Source organism: Pollicipes pollicipes, unplaced genomic scaffold, assembly GCF_011947565.3.
Source record: "Pollicipes pollicipes isolate AB1234 unplaced genomic scaffold, Ppol_2.1 Scaffold_4881;HRSCAF=5763_pilon_pilon_pilon, whole genome shotgun sequence".
Taxonomy (NCBI): Eukaryota; Metazoa; Arthropoda; class Thecostraca; order Pollicipedomorpha; family Pollicipedidae; genus Pollicipes; species Pollicipes pollicipes.
The window spans coordinates 15,917,512-15,932,623 of NW_023596576.1; the positions used below are offsets into that span (position 1 = coordinate 15,917,512).

Sequence of the window (15,112 nt, forward strand, 5' to 3'; positions counted from 1 at the left end):
TTAAAAAACGTCGTCGAATTTTTGCTCTTATTTTTCTGTATCCAACTTTTCATACCTCTCAATTGATCAGTTCTGTCTGGTGCCAACATAGCAACTATAAAGCCGCAATACGTAAAGTGTGCGTCGCGTAAGAGTGACGTAATATTTGCCGATTTTTGACAGAAGTGCATTGCCGAAGGCAAACTGACACAAAAACCGAAGGAAGGAAGATGTCTGTGGTCTCAACGTTGTACATGAAAAGTTTGTATCCTTAATCTCAACTTTGTAAAGCAACGGTCCTAGATGCAACTATGGAAATGCCTGTACCACGTCTCAAATAATGGTCTGCAGCAGTGAGACTCAGTAATGGCTTGAAATTAATTGCGGTGCATATTCTCCCTGTCCAGGAAAGCTCAGATCGGTAGCGCCGGGCGGCGGAGCTCCGGTCTGCCGTGGCGGCGGGAGCCGCTCCAGTTCTTCGGATGCTCTGAGACCGCATGCCAGAGGGCTATCGATTGGCATTTATATTTTTCTAACTCGGCCCGATCGTTCTTGAAGAAACCAGAGGGTCGACTATGTCCCTCCGGTCAATGGTGTGCCACTGAGGTGAGGGGCCCGGTCAATGCCGGGTCAGGGGAGACGGGACAAAATGGCCGGGCCGTGCCGACCATGTGCGCAGCGCTGCTGGACGGGCGCGACGGGCCCCACGGGGGCGGCCGGGTCGCGGGCGGACTGTACAACACGGCTGACGCTGGTTGGCATGCCGCAGGGGAGATGGGACAAAATGGCCGGCCTTGCTGGTCATGTCAACAACGGCACGACATGGGGCTGGACACGCAGGACATTGGATGTCAAGCTGACGCCTGCAGACACATATGTCGTGTCCGCATTGTCCGAGGGGTCGAGGGAAGGTAGAACGAAGCAACGGAGGAAAAAATGAACGAAAAGCCGAAAGTGTAGATAAGGGGACGAACTTGACCATAAGGTTAGGAAACCAACTTGACATTCAGTATGTTTTTTCCGCCCGTGTGTCTCGCCTAGTGGCCAGCCACATGCATCCGACCCCTGTCAGTCCAAATGTCAGGGCCGATTATCCTTTTTCTGGCTCCCCGAAGGCGGGAAGTTGCTAAGCATCGCGAACTTATTCACGCATCTGTTGCATGTAGCCGAGTAATTACACGTCGAAATGCCAGCATGCCTGACCCCCTGTGGCAACGGAAAGATCAAAAGCGCCCCGCGGACGGCTAATCCATTATGGCTCCGCATGCGTGTCTATAGTGTTTGGGTTATGTTCATGCTGCATTGTGTACGGGCCTGGAGACCGTAGCGAAAGCGGGCCGAGTGCCGGTGACGCGGCATTGAGCGACGCTCCATCGATTGCCACCGTGTCTGCTGACGGTCAAGGCGACGGGGAGGTTAGCGCGCGCGCGGCCTGGCTCAGCAGGGCACGAGCGCGCTGCACAGCTTGGCGTCCCGGACATCCACTGCGCAATCGAGCTTCGAAAAAGTCCCAACCGAGCCACGGTCCGCAGTCGATAGAGGTGACGTCCGCACCCCAGTCAGAGGTCCATAGACTGACGTGTCATCAGCGGGGTTTACGGACATTATGGTCGACCGAGGTCGGCGTACGTCACCCACCATGTCGACATGTCGGCACGGTGCGGCCACTCCCATGTGCGCGCGCCACCACCACGATGCAAGCTTTCAATTGCACCTTTCAGCATGGGCGCAGCGGAACAGGGATTATGACCAGAGGCTACGACTCCCTCAGCGCCGCCCGCACCCGTACCGGTGGTTTGTCAGCCTACTGGGGCTCCATCACCTTGTTGTAGACGTCCTCCCAGAAGTCCAGTGTGATCAGCTGGAAGGTAGTCAGCATGGACCAAAGGAAGTTGTCGAAGTTCGTGTAGCCGAAATTCGGGTTTTCCCCTATCCCTGGCAGGCAGCTGTAGCCATCCGGACATTGCCTGCGAACGGAAGAATATGAATGTGACGTCACGCAAGGCGAATGTGGCGTCACACAGGGCGATAACAGGTGGTCATACGCTGGATGTACCGTTACGCGATGGGATAATGACGTCACACGGGAGTGTGATTTCATGAGTGAGCTACAATGGATTAGAACCGATTGGCCGTGCGCCGCGAAATATGCACGCCAAGCGCATAATGCACGGTGTCGAGAGCATGACGGCGGGCTACTTTCCGAGATTGCTGCTGTCATGCTATGGGCGCCCACAACGCGGCCCAAACTAAATTTATGCGGAGTGCGTGTATATCCGCCTGCATTAAAACCGGCTCCGTGCTCTTAATGTTTCCGGTGCATTAGTTCCGCAGCAAATGGCGGCACTAAGACCTGGTGCTGGTGGGGCGGGTGATGGGAAGCCTGGTGAGATACAGCTGCCTTGGCGGCAATGTGACCCGATAACATGCAATTGAGAGACACCAATCTAGTGCCCACGACGTTAACCGAAACGGGCCATTAAGTGAGGACGTTGACCGTTCACAATGGGAAGTGAAACGTCTTTCGAGCTCCTCCGAATGATTTCGACCCCCCCTCCCCCCCTTCTCCTCCCCAAACGCCCACGACCCGTCAGAGAGCGGAGCGGGCTCAACCATTACTCCGTGGCGCAGCTCTTCCGTCGGCCTCTCCGGCCGCTATGCATCGCACAATAACGACACAGGGGTGAGTGCCGCGAGGCCGTATCGCGACCGGGGAGCGTCTTTGGGAGCTGCTACCGCGGGACATTATCGACACCAGGTCCGAGACAAATCTGACTTCACACTCACCGCGCCCCGGAGCCATTCCCGCAGATCATAAAGTCCTCCGTGTGGTTGTCCTTCGCCCAGAATGAGCTGTCGTTCGTGTGCCTGCAAAGTGACGCCTCGTCAAGCCTCGAAGCCCTCCGCTGTTTGCTCTGGCTGGGAAAGCAACGTAGCAGACTGTGCCGTCTATAGCCGTCTGGCAGGCGATTCAATGAGACGGCAGCTGCGCACTGCACGGCCTGGCTGATAGCCTCCAGTCAAGCGTGTGCTCTCCCCCTGACCAGATATTTCAGTACATCCGCTACAGCGACGAGTCTATTAGAGACGCCGGCGTAAGGGTCACCTCCGCGTAAAGCTGCCGTCCAGCGCGGAGAAACCAATGGCCAGAGCGCAGCGGGTTGTCAACGTCAGTCACTCTCAGACCCAATAATCAATCCCGGAAACAGTTCGAGCCGTTTAATAACAGCGATTTCACGCGTGAGCGGCTTCGGAGCAAGTGACGCGCCAGCCCAGCTGGAAGGCGCCCTTTTGAGCAAGCGCCGGCAATAGCGCCGCAGATGGTGCCAGAGGTGACTTCAGGGGTCAGCGAACCGTCTGGAAAGAGTGCTCACAGTTGCCACTGGGTCTCCGTCTCGGCTGAGAGCACGCATTTGTTGCGCAAGACGCCCATGAAGACCTGCAGCGCGAACAGGGCGAACACCATCAGGCAGAAGAGCGTGAGCGACATCACCTCCACCAGCTGGGTCAGCGAGTTCAGCAGCGCGTTGATGATGGTTCGCAGCCCTGCCGAGAGGAGGGAAAGAGGGCGTGACACGGGAGGCGAACAAAAATGTGACGCATCAAAGCATCTTGTTTCCGTACTCCCAAAACATGGTCAGGCTGTCGCTATCGTTAGCAAAATCGGAATTTCGAAATGCTTTTTTATGAAACGGGATAAAGCAGCGATACGGAAAGCCTAGAAGCATCGTCATTTGTGGAGCAAATCTCCGCGATAACACTGGATTTCAAGTATGACGTTGATAAGCGAGGGAAAGCTTTTCTCTGCAAGCCAATTGACATGATAACGTGAACTCGGACGGGGGAGCATCTCCCGCTATAGTCTCGGATCACAGCATTGAGGAAGCTGTGGTCGCAAGGGGAGGCAGCGAGAAAAAGATGTGCGAACGTGCTTAGAAATACATTGGCTACACTGAAGGAAAAGAACGCCAGAACAGCATCATGTTCTAATTCCCTGATCCCCGAGCGGCAAAACCTCCTAATAGAAGCCAACCAACCTTAAGAGAAGGATAAGCTATTTTGATCGGAGTGCACTGCACTGCTTGACGAAACATATACAATACATATGCATAAATATAGACATATTACAAAATCGATCAACCAGACATTGCGCGTATTTTGAGCGCACTTAGTACACCAAGTGATTTATCAGAACATCGATGATGTGGACGAAACGGGCAAAAACGGGAACCTGGTCATAAATAACATTGAGTCGACTTATTAAACTCGGTGTCGTTGAAGACTGCAAGATGACGGTTGTTGGTATATCGTCAATCGCTTTGCTTATGCATTTGAGATGTGGCAGGTGCTGATGTAAGGGACAGGACACACCACTGTTCTTCAGTTTTACCTATGACCTACCTCAAACTCTCGTGTGGCGTTAACTTCTGGGAGTGATATCTGTTAAACGACACCGCTATATACATCGCCTTAAAACATAACCAATTTCTGTATAACTCCAATGTGATAACTGTTTTCGAAGCTCCATGCACTGAACGGTTCTTGGAATTCAAAAACGCAACGGCTTAATGTAACACCTGAAGCACTATTCAGCCGCCAAGTTAAGACCAAGTTTTGCCACAAAAAGATAACAAGCACATCTAAGTTTATATGAAACTTCTTTCAAATGCGCCACCAGAATCAACCCGATCCGCCAGCGTGTCGATGTCAGCCTGTCATTCTTTAGCTGCGGGTCTTCGCCTCGACAGCGTTTCTCCACGGCCGGCGGCCATGGAGGACGCTGCTGTGTGGGCCGTCTCGTACCTGTGTCCTAGCCCCGGTGCCCGGCCCCAGGTGGCTGACTGCCGTAGCGGCGCCTGGCCGTCCGGAGCCGGGCGAGACGACATCGACCTGCCGTCGGCGCCGGCGAAAAAAAACACGACACCGCTGCCGGCCCCGCCGCGCCTGGGCGTCCGGCGGCCGGGGACAACAGGCGGGGAGCGCGCCCGGACGAGCCGCAAGGGACGGCGCCGCGAACCGCCGAGCGGCGCCCAGCGCTGCCAGATCAACTGTCGAGAGGCGCTCGGCGCTGCCAGGTCTACCGCCGAGCGGCGCCCAGCGCTGCCAGATCAACTGCCGAGAGGCGCCCGGTGCTGCCAGCTCAACTGCCGAGCTGCGTCTGGCGCTGCTAGATCAACTGCCGAGCGGCGCCCGGTGCTGCCAGATCAACTGCCGAGCGGCGTCTGGCGCTGCCAGATCAACTGCCGAGCGGCACTCGGCGCTGCCAGATCAGCTGCCGGACGGCGCCCGGTGCTGCCAGATTAGCTGCCGAGCGGCGTCCACCGCTCCCAGATTAACTGCCGGGTGGCGCCAGGCGCTGCCAGATGAACTGTCGAACGGCACTCGGCGCTGCCAGATCGAATGCCGAGCGGCGTCTGGCGCTGCCAGGCCAACTGTCGAACGCACTCGGCGTTGCCAGGTCAACTGCCGAGCTGCGTCTGGCGCTGCTAGATCAACTGCCGAGCGGCGCCCGGCGCTGCCAGATCAACTGTCGAGCGGTGCCCGGTGCTGCAAGATCAACTGCCGGGCGGCGTCTGGCGCTGCCAGATCAACTGTCGAGCGGTGCCCGGTGCTGCCAGATTAACTGCCGGATGGCGCCAGGCGCTGCCAGATAAACTGCCGTCTCACTTATGTATCATGCCGCCGATCCCGTCCGAGGCAGCGCATCAAGTTAAACAATGGACAATAGCTCTGGCGTTGAATTTAACTGGCAGAGATTTCTTTGAAGGCAAACTAAGCCTGCAGCCAAAAGTTTACGGGCTAAGCGATTGTCCATTGAAAAGTTCAGCGATCTTCAGATCAACCATAAAGGACACACAGCTGGCGTACCAAAGCGCAAACGCATGGACAACAGTGGTGCGTGGCAGGCAAATTGTACATCTTGGATTACTGCGCGGCAATTTTATCACTACTCCTGAGACATGTTTTGCACTTTTATGGTCCAGAGAAAAAACGAAGATGTGGAGGCGTAGGTTTCACAAGCTTTGCACAGCTGCACAGCAGCCTTTCCTCGATTTTGTCCACCACTTTCTCCCGCTTGGCCGCTCTGCAGTCTCGGCAGTAGGTGGTCTCCATCTCTACCCCGTGAATAAGAATAGTCTTAAAATGCGCACCCACCAATGGAAGCCTCTTACTTCCCCGCACTCCTCTGTTCTTCATGTCGTAAGCCTAAAACGACCATCTCCTGTCTCGACCTTCCCTGCTGTCTCGCACTCGTTCTTGCCAGTGCCGTCTCTACTTTTCACCAGTGCAGTGCTGTCGCTCCTCTCCTCCAATGCGGTCCCTCACTTCCCTATTCTTAATGCTGGCTTTTATTTACCTCAGCGGCATCTATTCCCTCTCTCGGTTCTTTCCCTTCTCTCTCTCAGCTATGTCCCTCCTCTCTCTCAGTCCTCTCTCTCATCTCCCATATTGCCCGCTGTCTTGTCCCCCAATGTCGTCTTCCTTCAGCCCAGCGCCATCGCCCCTCCTCTCTTTTTTGTCTCTATCGCTTCGCCCAGCACCTTACCCAGCACCGTCTCTGGGGCCTCTCGTTACTGACTCCCCCTCTCTCCGTGACATCTCTGGTCTGCCCCAGCAACGTCTTTCTTCTTTCCCACTATTATCACTGTCTTCCCTCTTCTTAAGTGCCGTCCATCATGCTCACCAATGCCGTTTCTTATCTCCACATTATTGCCTTTTCCTCTCTTCGAGTGCCGTCCCTCTTCTCCCGCAACTGCCTCTTTGCTCTCTCTTCTCCAGTGCTGTATCATCCCCGCCAGTGCCGTCTCTCCTCCATCCCAGCACTCCTTTCCCCTCTCTCCCTACCCAGTGCCGTCTCTCCTCCCACCGAGTACTACTCTCCCCTCTCTCCCTCCCGCTCCGCGGGGAGGGAGAGATGTATGCCACACATCCTTCCCTCCCCTGTGAGTCTCTCCTCCCACCCAGCGCTCCTCTCCCCCTCCCCCTCCCCCTCTCCACCTCTCCTGCCCTCCCTCACTCTGCCTCACCTCCCCTCCCCAGCGGCATCTCTCCTCCCACCAAGCGCTCCTCTCCCCTCTCTCCCTGCCCGCTCCACCTTTCCTTTCCTCCTCGGCGCTCCTCTCTCCTCTCTCCTCCCCGCTCCGCCTCTCCTTCCCTCCCCAGCGCCGTCTCCGGCGGCACCAACAGACCCCACCCAGACACTCCCGAGTGATTGGCGCTGCCGCAGCCCGGCTCGGCCCTCCACCACGCTATTACGTCCCGCCTAATTACAAATTAGCGACAGTGCCATGAATTAGCGGCCTCGTCTCCTGGGCAGGAGACGCGCCTGCGGTGGCGGCCGCCAGGAAAACGCGCCTGCCGCTGAGTGGCTGGGAGTGCTGCGTGGAAGGGAGACGCACAGGGAAGAGTGCTACTGGCCTCAAAGGAAACGCTCGAGCACCGTCAAAGCTCGATCCCAAGGTGTGAAATGTGTTCTGGAATATACATATGTACGTACATATGTATGCATATGCATATATACATATATGTACACATGCATTTATATGTATATAATTGTATATGCGCGTGTTACATAGATATTATGTGCGCATATATGTGTATGTATATGCATATTCAGATATTCTTCGGGTGGGCAGTGTGTTCGCAAAGACCCATCGAGCACGAGGTGGGCGCCACACATCTACTGGCAGTTCCGATGTGTTGTATCGCGTGCGCGTGACAACTGAGAGCACCTCAAACGCCTCTCCGGTCCTCCCCGGACTGCCCTGGGGCAGTAAGTGCGGTGCCACTGCCCCGTCAGCCTGAGCACCGGGGGCAGCTGTCGCACTAACGGCCTAATTACATTCAATCGGACCAGTGGGCCCGGTCGATTCCCGTAAGCAGCCGCCATTGAAGCCGAGCCGATGGCAGGAGCGGCGCGAGGCCGCCCGGGAGCACCATGGAACAGCCGCGTCCGCCGACACAATGCCGGGCTAATGGCGACGGACGTCCGTGCAGAGTGCCCGGACGGCGTGATCCTGGGGCGGACAAGGCTGGACCGGACTGGGGCGCACTGGGGCGGCGGACGGTACACTGTGACGCACTGGGGCGGCGGACGATACACTGTGACGCACACGGGCCTGTACCGGGCGGAGAAGTGGGAGAAGCGCTGGGATGGACATGGCACTGGGCCCGACAGAGTGATGGCACTGGGGCGGGCGGGGTTCAGGACATGATATGGCACTGCTTCCGACCGGGTCCTGTGATGGGCAAGCTCAGTGTCCGACGAGGCTGCACACCGCTAGAACGGACGGACCGCTAGACAACGGACACCGGACAGACCGCTAGACAACGGACACCGGCCAGACCGCTAGACAACGGACACCGGACGGACCACTAGAACGGACAGCGTACAGAGACGGGCAGGGGACGGAGTGGACGAGGCACCCGGCAGGAAAGACCACCGCGTCCGGCACGGTCTGGGACGAAGGAGGTACGTGAACGTGAAGGAGGTACGTGAACGTACAGAGCACTGGGACGTACAGGACACTCACTGGTGCGGGCGTGGTGATGGGATGGACAGGGTACGTGATCCGGGCAGGGCACCAGGAAATACAGCTGGGACGGTTGGAGCATCAGGTTGAATGCGTATTTGGGCCTAACATGGCATCTAGAATGACATGGCTCTGGGCTGGGGTGGCCATGGGGCAGTTCGGGAAATGATTGTGATAATGGCAAAGGTAGTTGCAGGTGGTGTGACTTGTAGATTGGCCCAGACGGAAAAAGTTAAGCTCGTAGAAATAAATTTGATACCGAATACGGGGCTAAATACCAAGATATCGGTATTCGATATAGGAATACCGGATACCAGGATGCCGGTGTAGATGAAAACGTGACCTAGTACATGATTTGGACTGACGCGTCGTATTCCTATCGATGGTATGCATTCCTTGTTAATTTGCATGCAATATTCCGACTTCCACCAGTACGATGTCATCCTGTTTGCAATCTGGTTTAATGCCGATGAAGCCAAATGCACCGTTCGGTACCTCGCTCAAACCCAGTCGTAAATTGCATGACTGGTTTAAAAATAGCCACGTTCCGATGAATAGCTGGCAGCAGTATAAGGCTGCTGGCAACTCCGATGGGCACCTGGCAGCAGCATGTGGATAGCGGGCATCCCTATAAGCAAAGGGGCGTCATACACCTTGGAGGCCAGGGCGGGCGATATGCATCGAGGAGGACCCTGACGCGAGTGAGGTCAGCTCGGATAGCCCGCCGCCATAGCACACCCTTCTCTCATGTTTACCGCACAGCGCAAATCCCGCCGAGAATCTTCACGACGTAAGCCGCGGAGGCTGCCACTGGGGTCAGGCCGCCGCCATAAGATCAGCCCCTCTCCTGTCCTCTCCAGAGACCTTGACCGTCTCCAGAAGATCAGCCCCTTCCCTGTCTCCTTCAGAGACCTTCACCGCCTCCAGAAGATGAGCCCCTCCCTGTCCCCTTCAGAAATATTGACCGCCTCCAGAAGATCAGCCCCTCCCTGTCCCCTTCAGAAATCTTGAGACCTTAACCGCCTCCAGAAGATCAGCCCCCTCCCTGCCCCTTCAGGGCTCTTGATCACGTCCAGAATATCAGCCCGCCCCCTCCCTGTCTCCTTCAGAGACCTTAACCGTCTCCAGAAGATCAGCCCTCCCTGTCCCCTTCAGACCTCTTGACCGCCTCCAGAAGATCAGCCCGCCCTCCCCCCCCCCCCCTCCTGTCCTCTTCAGAGGCCTTGACCGCCCGTCACACGGCTCATTAGGCCCGCTCATCCTGTGATCGCGACCGGTGCCGTCGCTACAATTGGAGACGCGACTCGTTATCGCCGAGGCGGATATTGACGGCCAGCGGCCATCAGGGCACCGCCCAGACAATCCGGGCCCGGGCGGCACTGGGACGTCCAGGCGAGCCCGGCCCGGCGGCACTCGGACGTCCAGACGAGCCGGGCCCTAGTAGCACTGGAACGTCCAGACGAACCGGCCCCGGCGGCACTGGGACACCTAGACGAGCCGGGCCCTAGTAGCACTGGGACGTCCAGACGAGCCAGGCCCGGGCGGCCCTGGGACGTCCAGACGAGCCGTGCCCTAGAAGCACTGGGACGTCCAGACGAGCCAGGCCCGGGCGGCACTGGGACATCCAGACGAGCCGGGCCCGGGCGGCACTGGGATGTTCAAACGAGCCAGGCCCGGGCCGCCCAGGCGCCGCTATTTACTGGTCGCACATCGCTGAGGGGTGGAGATCTCATGCAACACTGTTCGTCTGTGTTTTGGAAATAAGCCATTCTTTGCCTAGAGTGCTTGATACATAACTGCCCAAATCTAAACACCGTGGGTGCATTTATTAAGCAACGATGCAGGTTCAAAGGGTTCGTGCCCATAAGGTGTTGCGATCGAAATTGCTGCCAGTCAGAGATTATGATTCTGGTTTGTGCGTGACAGACATAACACATGCCTTATGTCACGTTAATGACGTGGCACGTGGCAGGCATCCCGTTATAAGAGCAAAGTCTGTTGAGAAATAAGTCCATCTTCGGTGGCAACCGAAGCCAAAAGAATGCTACTTGATGTCTGCACGCTTATGTTTATTTATCCAGCTCAAATATCATGTAAGTGGCAAGACATAATCTCATGCTATCCTAACTGTAAGTGCCAAATGATTTATCGCGCTGCTGTATTCATCATGTGCGTAACTTTTTCTTTCGTTTTGTGGCATTTTAAAGTGGCACAACATTGGTTGTATATTGCAAGCAAGTAGAAATTAAGACCATAATAGCATTGATGTCCTTTATAGGGCGCTGATTTCTCCAAATAGCAAGCTCGCTCCAATCACAGTGACTTGCTGCAGAAGCAAAGCTGGTTAAGCTGTCCAGCTAATGGCGTTTAATAGCACCGGAGCATAGTACCGTGAAACTGACTCCGGCTAATTACCCACCCACGTCTTCCACGAACTTCAGACGGACGAGCCGAGCGAACTTCCGCCTTGTTGATGAAGCTGGCCTGACCTGACCCACTGGTGGAGCCAAGGGCCGCCGTATCGGTGCTGATCTGCTTGCCTTTTGCAGGTTTTCCAAACGCGCATGGCGTTTGCCACCGTACGCGCTTGCCACAAGGGTTTTAATTCCCTGCATGAGTTTTTCCTACATCTGTATCCATTGTTTCTACAGCAGGTGGTGGCATAACGTAACATGACCTTGTTTGCGTCAGCATCGTTAGCTAGTGGGACAGTCAGCCGACACCAGGGATTGCAGCTGGAAACCCCTCCTTCCAGGCTCTAGCCAGGCGGCGATTTATTCCTTACAAATTTCGAAGAAAGGGCAGGCAGACATCTTAACCACAGAGTTATCTGACCTCTGCCGATTTGTCCGAGTTTCTCCATAATGTTGACCAACCTAATGCATAGATGGAAACAAAAACCAATTCAACGAGTGAATGTGTCAAGCCCATCAGTTCGACTAGATGGCACAGCAACAGCAGCAGAAGAACGTCTCCCATCATCATTTTACAAATGTTCTTGACGTGTTGGCTCGTTTGAGTACCAGGAGACAAAAAGGACCTGATACGCCATCGCTTTTTATATCTTCGATTATTCCTACGTATTAGCATTTCCCTCCTTATCAAACCGTTCCACACAGCACAAGAGCCTGTTGAGCCTCGTCCACAACGACAGACAGCACTCGACGATTGCCGCGAGGCTGCATGGCGAAGAACCTAACCGAACTTCCAGCGCCCGTCCGGCAGCTATTGTGTCAGCAACAACCGCCATAGAGAGCTGTCGAGGCCAAATTGCACGCTGGACCGGCTCGGCCAACAGACCGAGCCGGGTCGATGTAGGCAGGGGCAGGGGGGGGGGGGGGGACGGGCGGGGGATATATCGGCTCAATGCCGGGCACGTGTAAACATCGCCAGCTGGTTAGAGCGGCTCGGTGTCGCACGCCCGGCCTTGCAGGGCCAGCAGACGGACGCATGCAGACCGGCGCTGGTGAACCGGGGTCGGCGTCGAGTCCTCGAGCGGGCTTTGGTTACAGCCGGGAGCCCCCTGTGCCGTGTCGGAGACGCTGGGTGGCTGGGTCAGCAGTGAGAGGCCACGGTTGGGTGGCATGAATCTCCCATGCTTGGTGGTTGCATACAGGGCGGGCTCCCTTGCATTTAGGAAACATCCATTTAACGACAATGGTCGTGATAGAAGTGTTCCGCAGGTGAGACTAAGCCATCAAAGATTTGGGCAAGTCAAGGCCTGTGTAACAAGGGAATTTGGCAGCGGACAACGTTTGCTAACAATTGGTACAGCTTTTGTATTATGCAAAGTTTTGTGAATGTCGGTGCGTCGTTAACGGCTCACACAGACTGTTCACTAATATGTGCTTGCCATCTTTTTGTCGGCGTGAAAGGTTGCCATGGATATGACCCCAACTGTCGCACGCGCTGGCAAACATGCTAAAGCTAACCTTCGTGCCCATTATGGTGCACATTCCACAGAACATGTATATATTCCCGTTAGGTTGTTTGCCGACAAGCCTATATGCCCCACAAAGAATGACATCATTTTTCCGAAACGAGGTAAACAAGATTATGGCTGCCAAACGGTAGAGACACCAGCCGAACCGATGCTCGATAGCCCGTGTTCAAGAACGCCGGACCCAAAGCGGCAGGCTCAAGATGTTAACTTTTCCAGATAAGTGCACCGTAGACTTGTTCAAAAAAGCTTCCAACATTACAGTCGCTTCCAGTGCTTGGGTGAGTGAGGGTGCTGTTCCGTATTCCTTCATATTGTGACATCAGTGGCGTAGCGCCAAAACATTTTCTTTACATCCGTTGACCACTTTTCTGCTATAGGCACTGCTTTTTCTTCACAACCTATGAAGAAATGGTTGATCAGTGCGGTCGCGGCAGGCTCCGTGCATAAGTCTGCTAAGCTCCTCAGGTAGTACATTGCTATTTAACATCCCATCCCTTCGAGTCGGCATTGCGGACATGTCGCCACAGTATAAGTGTTTACGGAGCTCTGCTATTTCGAGACCAGCCGTTCCTTCAGCTGTCAGAAGAGCGTCGGTGGCTCTGAGCAGTGTGTGACAGTCACGCCGGGTCGCATCCCCCCCCCCCCGTGATCAATGTGTGACACTCACGCTGGCTCGCATCCCCTCTGACCAGCGTGTGACAGTTACCCTGGCTCGCATCCCCCCTGACCAGTGTGTAACATTCACGCTGGCTCGCATCCCCTCTGACCAACGTGTGACACTCACGCCAGCTCGCATCCCCTCTGACCAATGTGTGACACTCACCCTGGTTCGCATCCGCCCCCCCCCCCCCCCGGAGCAATGCGTGACAGTCACCCTGGCTCGCATCCCCTCTGACCAATGTGTGATACTCACCCTGGCTCGCATCCCCCCTGATCAATGTGTGACAGTTACCCTGGCTCGCATCCCCCTGACCAGTGTGTAACAGTCACGCCGGCCCGCATCCCCTCTGACCAACGTGTGACAGTCACTCTGGCTCACACCCCCCCCCCCCTGAACAAAGTGCGACAGTCACGCTGGCTCGCATCCCCTCTGACCAACGTGTGACACTCACGCTAGCTCGCATACCCCCTGACCAGAGTGTGACAATCACGCTGGCTCGCATCCGCTCTGACCAGGGTGTGACACTCACGTTGGCTCGCATACCCCGTGACCAGAGTGTGACAATCACGCTGGCTCGCATCCCCTCTGACCAACGTGTGACACTCACGCTGGCTAACATCCCCTCTGACCAGTGTGTGACACTCACGCTGGCCCGCATCCCCTCCGACCAACGTGTGACACTCACGCTGGCTCGCATCCCCTCTGACCAACGTGTGACACTCACGCTGGCTCGCATCCCCTCTGAGCAGTGTGTAACATTCACGCTGGCTCGCATCCCCTCTGACCAACGTGTGACACTCACGCTGGCTCGCATCCCCTCTGACCAACGTGTGACACTCACGCTGGCTAACATCCCCTCTGACCAACGTGTGACACTCACGCTGGCTCGCATCCCCTCTGACCAACGTGTGACACTCACGCTGGCTAACATCCCCTCTGACCAACGTGTGACACTCACGCTGGCTCGCATCCCCTCTGACCAACGTGTGACACTCACGCTGGCTCGCATCCCCTCTGACCAACGTGTGACACTTACGCTGGCTCGCATCCCCTCTGACCAACGTGTGACACTCACGCCGGCTCGCATCCCCTCTGACCAACGTGTGACACTCACGCCGGCTCGCATCCCCTCTGACCAACGTGTGACACTCACGCCGGCTAACATCCCCTCTGATCAACGTGTGACACTCACGCTGGCTAACATCCCCTCTGACCAACGTGTGACACTCACGCTGGCTAACATCCCCTCTGACCAACGTGTGACACTCACGCCGGCTCGCATCCCCTCTGACCAACGTGTGACACTCACGCCGGCCCGCATCCCCTCTGACCAACGTGACACTCACGCCGGCTCGCATCCCCAAAACTCCGATTGTGTGACTTGTCTTTGACAGTCGACTGGCAACTAGCCACTACAGCCAGGCTGACATTTGGACGGTCCTGTCACGACATGGCGTGTCACGTCACAGTCTTTGGTAAAATATTGACCGTTAAGCTGGCTCGCCCTGCTGAGGCGGTGCGGTCAAAGCCTTCGCAACAAACCGTGCTAAGCAAGCACTCTGATTTAAGGCATCTCTGCGAGACATTCGCTCATTTAGAAAAAAGGAGGAAAAGTAAGTTTCGCTAGCCACCGCCGGTGCCGCTCACGTGCGGTCCGTCTCGGCCCACTTCTCGAAGAGGATGGGCTCTGTCAGGGGCCTGCTTCTGACCCTGCGCTTGTCCTGAACGCTGCTCGTTCCAGCATTCCGCCGAACTGATCGGCCATCACAGGTGGATACTAGCGGGCTAAGGGCACTGAGTCTTGCCAGCAGCTTTTTCAATGGTATGTTGTCAGAATAATGCTAGTGCGCTCAAACCAAAAAACATTTTTTTTAGCGGCAACGAATAACGACCACCCGGAACATGGCAACTTTAGCATTTTGTCTTACGCAGTAACGCTGCGGACTGCAACGCTGCCATGGTGAAAGCACCATCAGGTGGTGCTCAACTCGGATC

At 55.9% G+C, this 15,112-nt stretch overlaps 1 protein-coding gene across 1 annotated transcript in view; it reads right to left on the minus strand.

Moving 5' to 3' along the window:
• LOC119100030 (sodium channel protein 60E) overlaps positions 1-6,093 on the minus strand; it is a 55,199-nt gene extending 49,106 nt beyond the window's left edge. Inside the window, exons 1-4 of the mRNA XM_037223146.1 lie at positions 6,009-6,093; positions 3,354-3,525; positions 2,767-2,847; positions 1,802-1,946 (exon numbers count right to left, since the gene is read on the minus strand). Coding sequence (XP_037079041.1) covers positions 1,802-1,946; positions 2,767-2,847; positions 3,354-3,525; positions 6,009-6,093 — 483 coding nt within the window. The remainder of the gene's footprint in view (positions 1-1,801; positions 1,947-2,766; positions 2,848-3,353; positions 3,526-6,008) is intronic.
• Between the last annotated feature and the right edge of the window lie 9,019 nt (positions 6,094-15,112).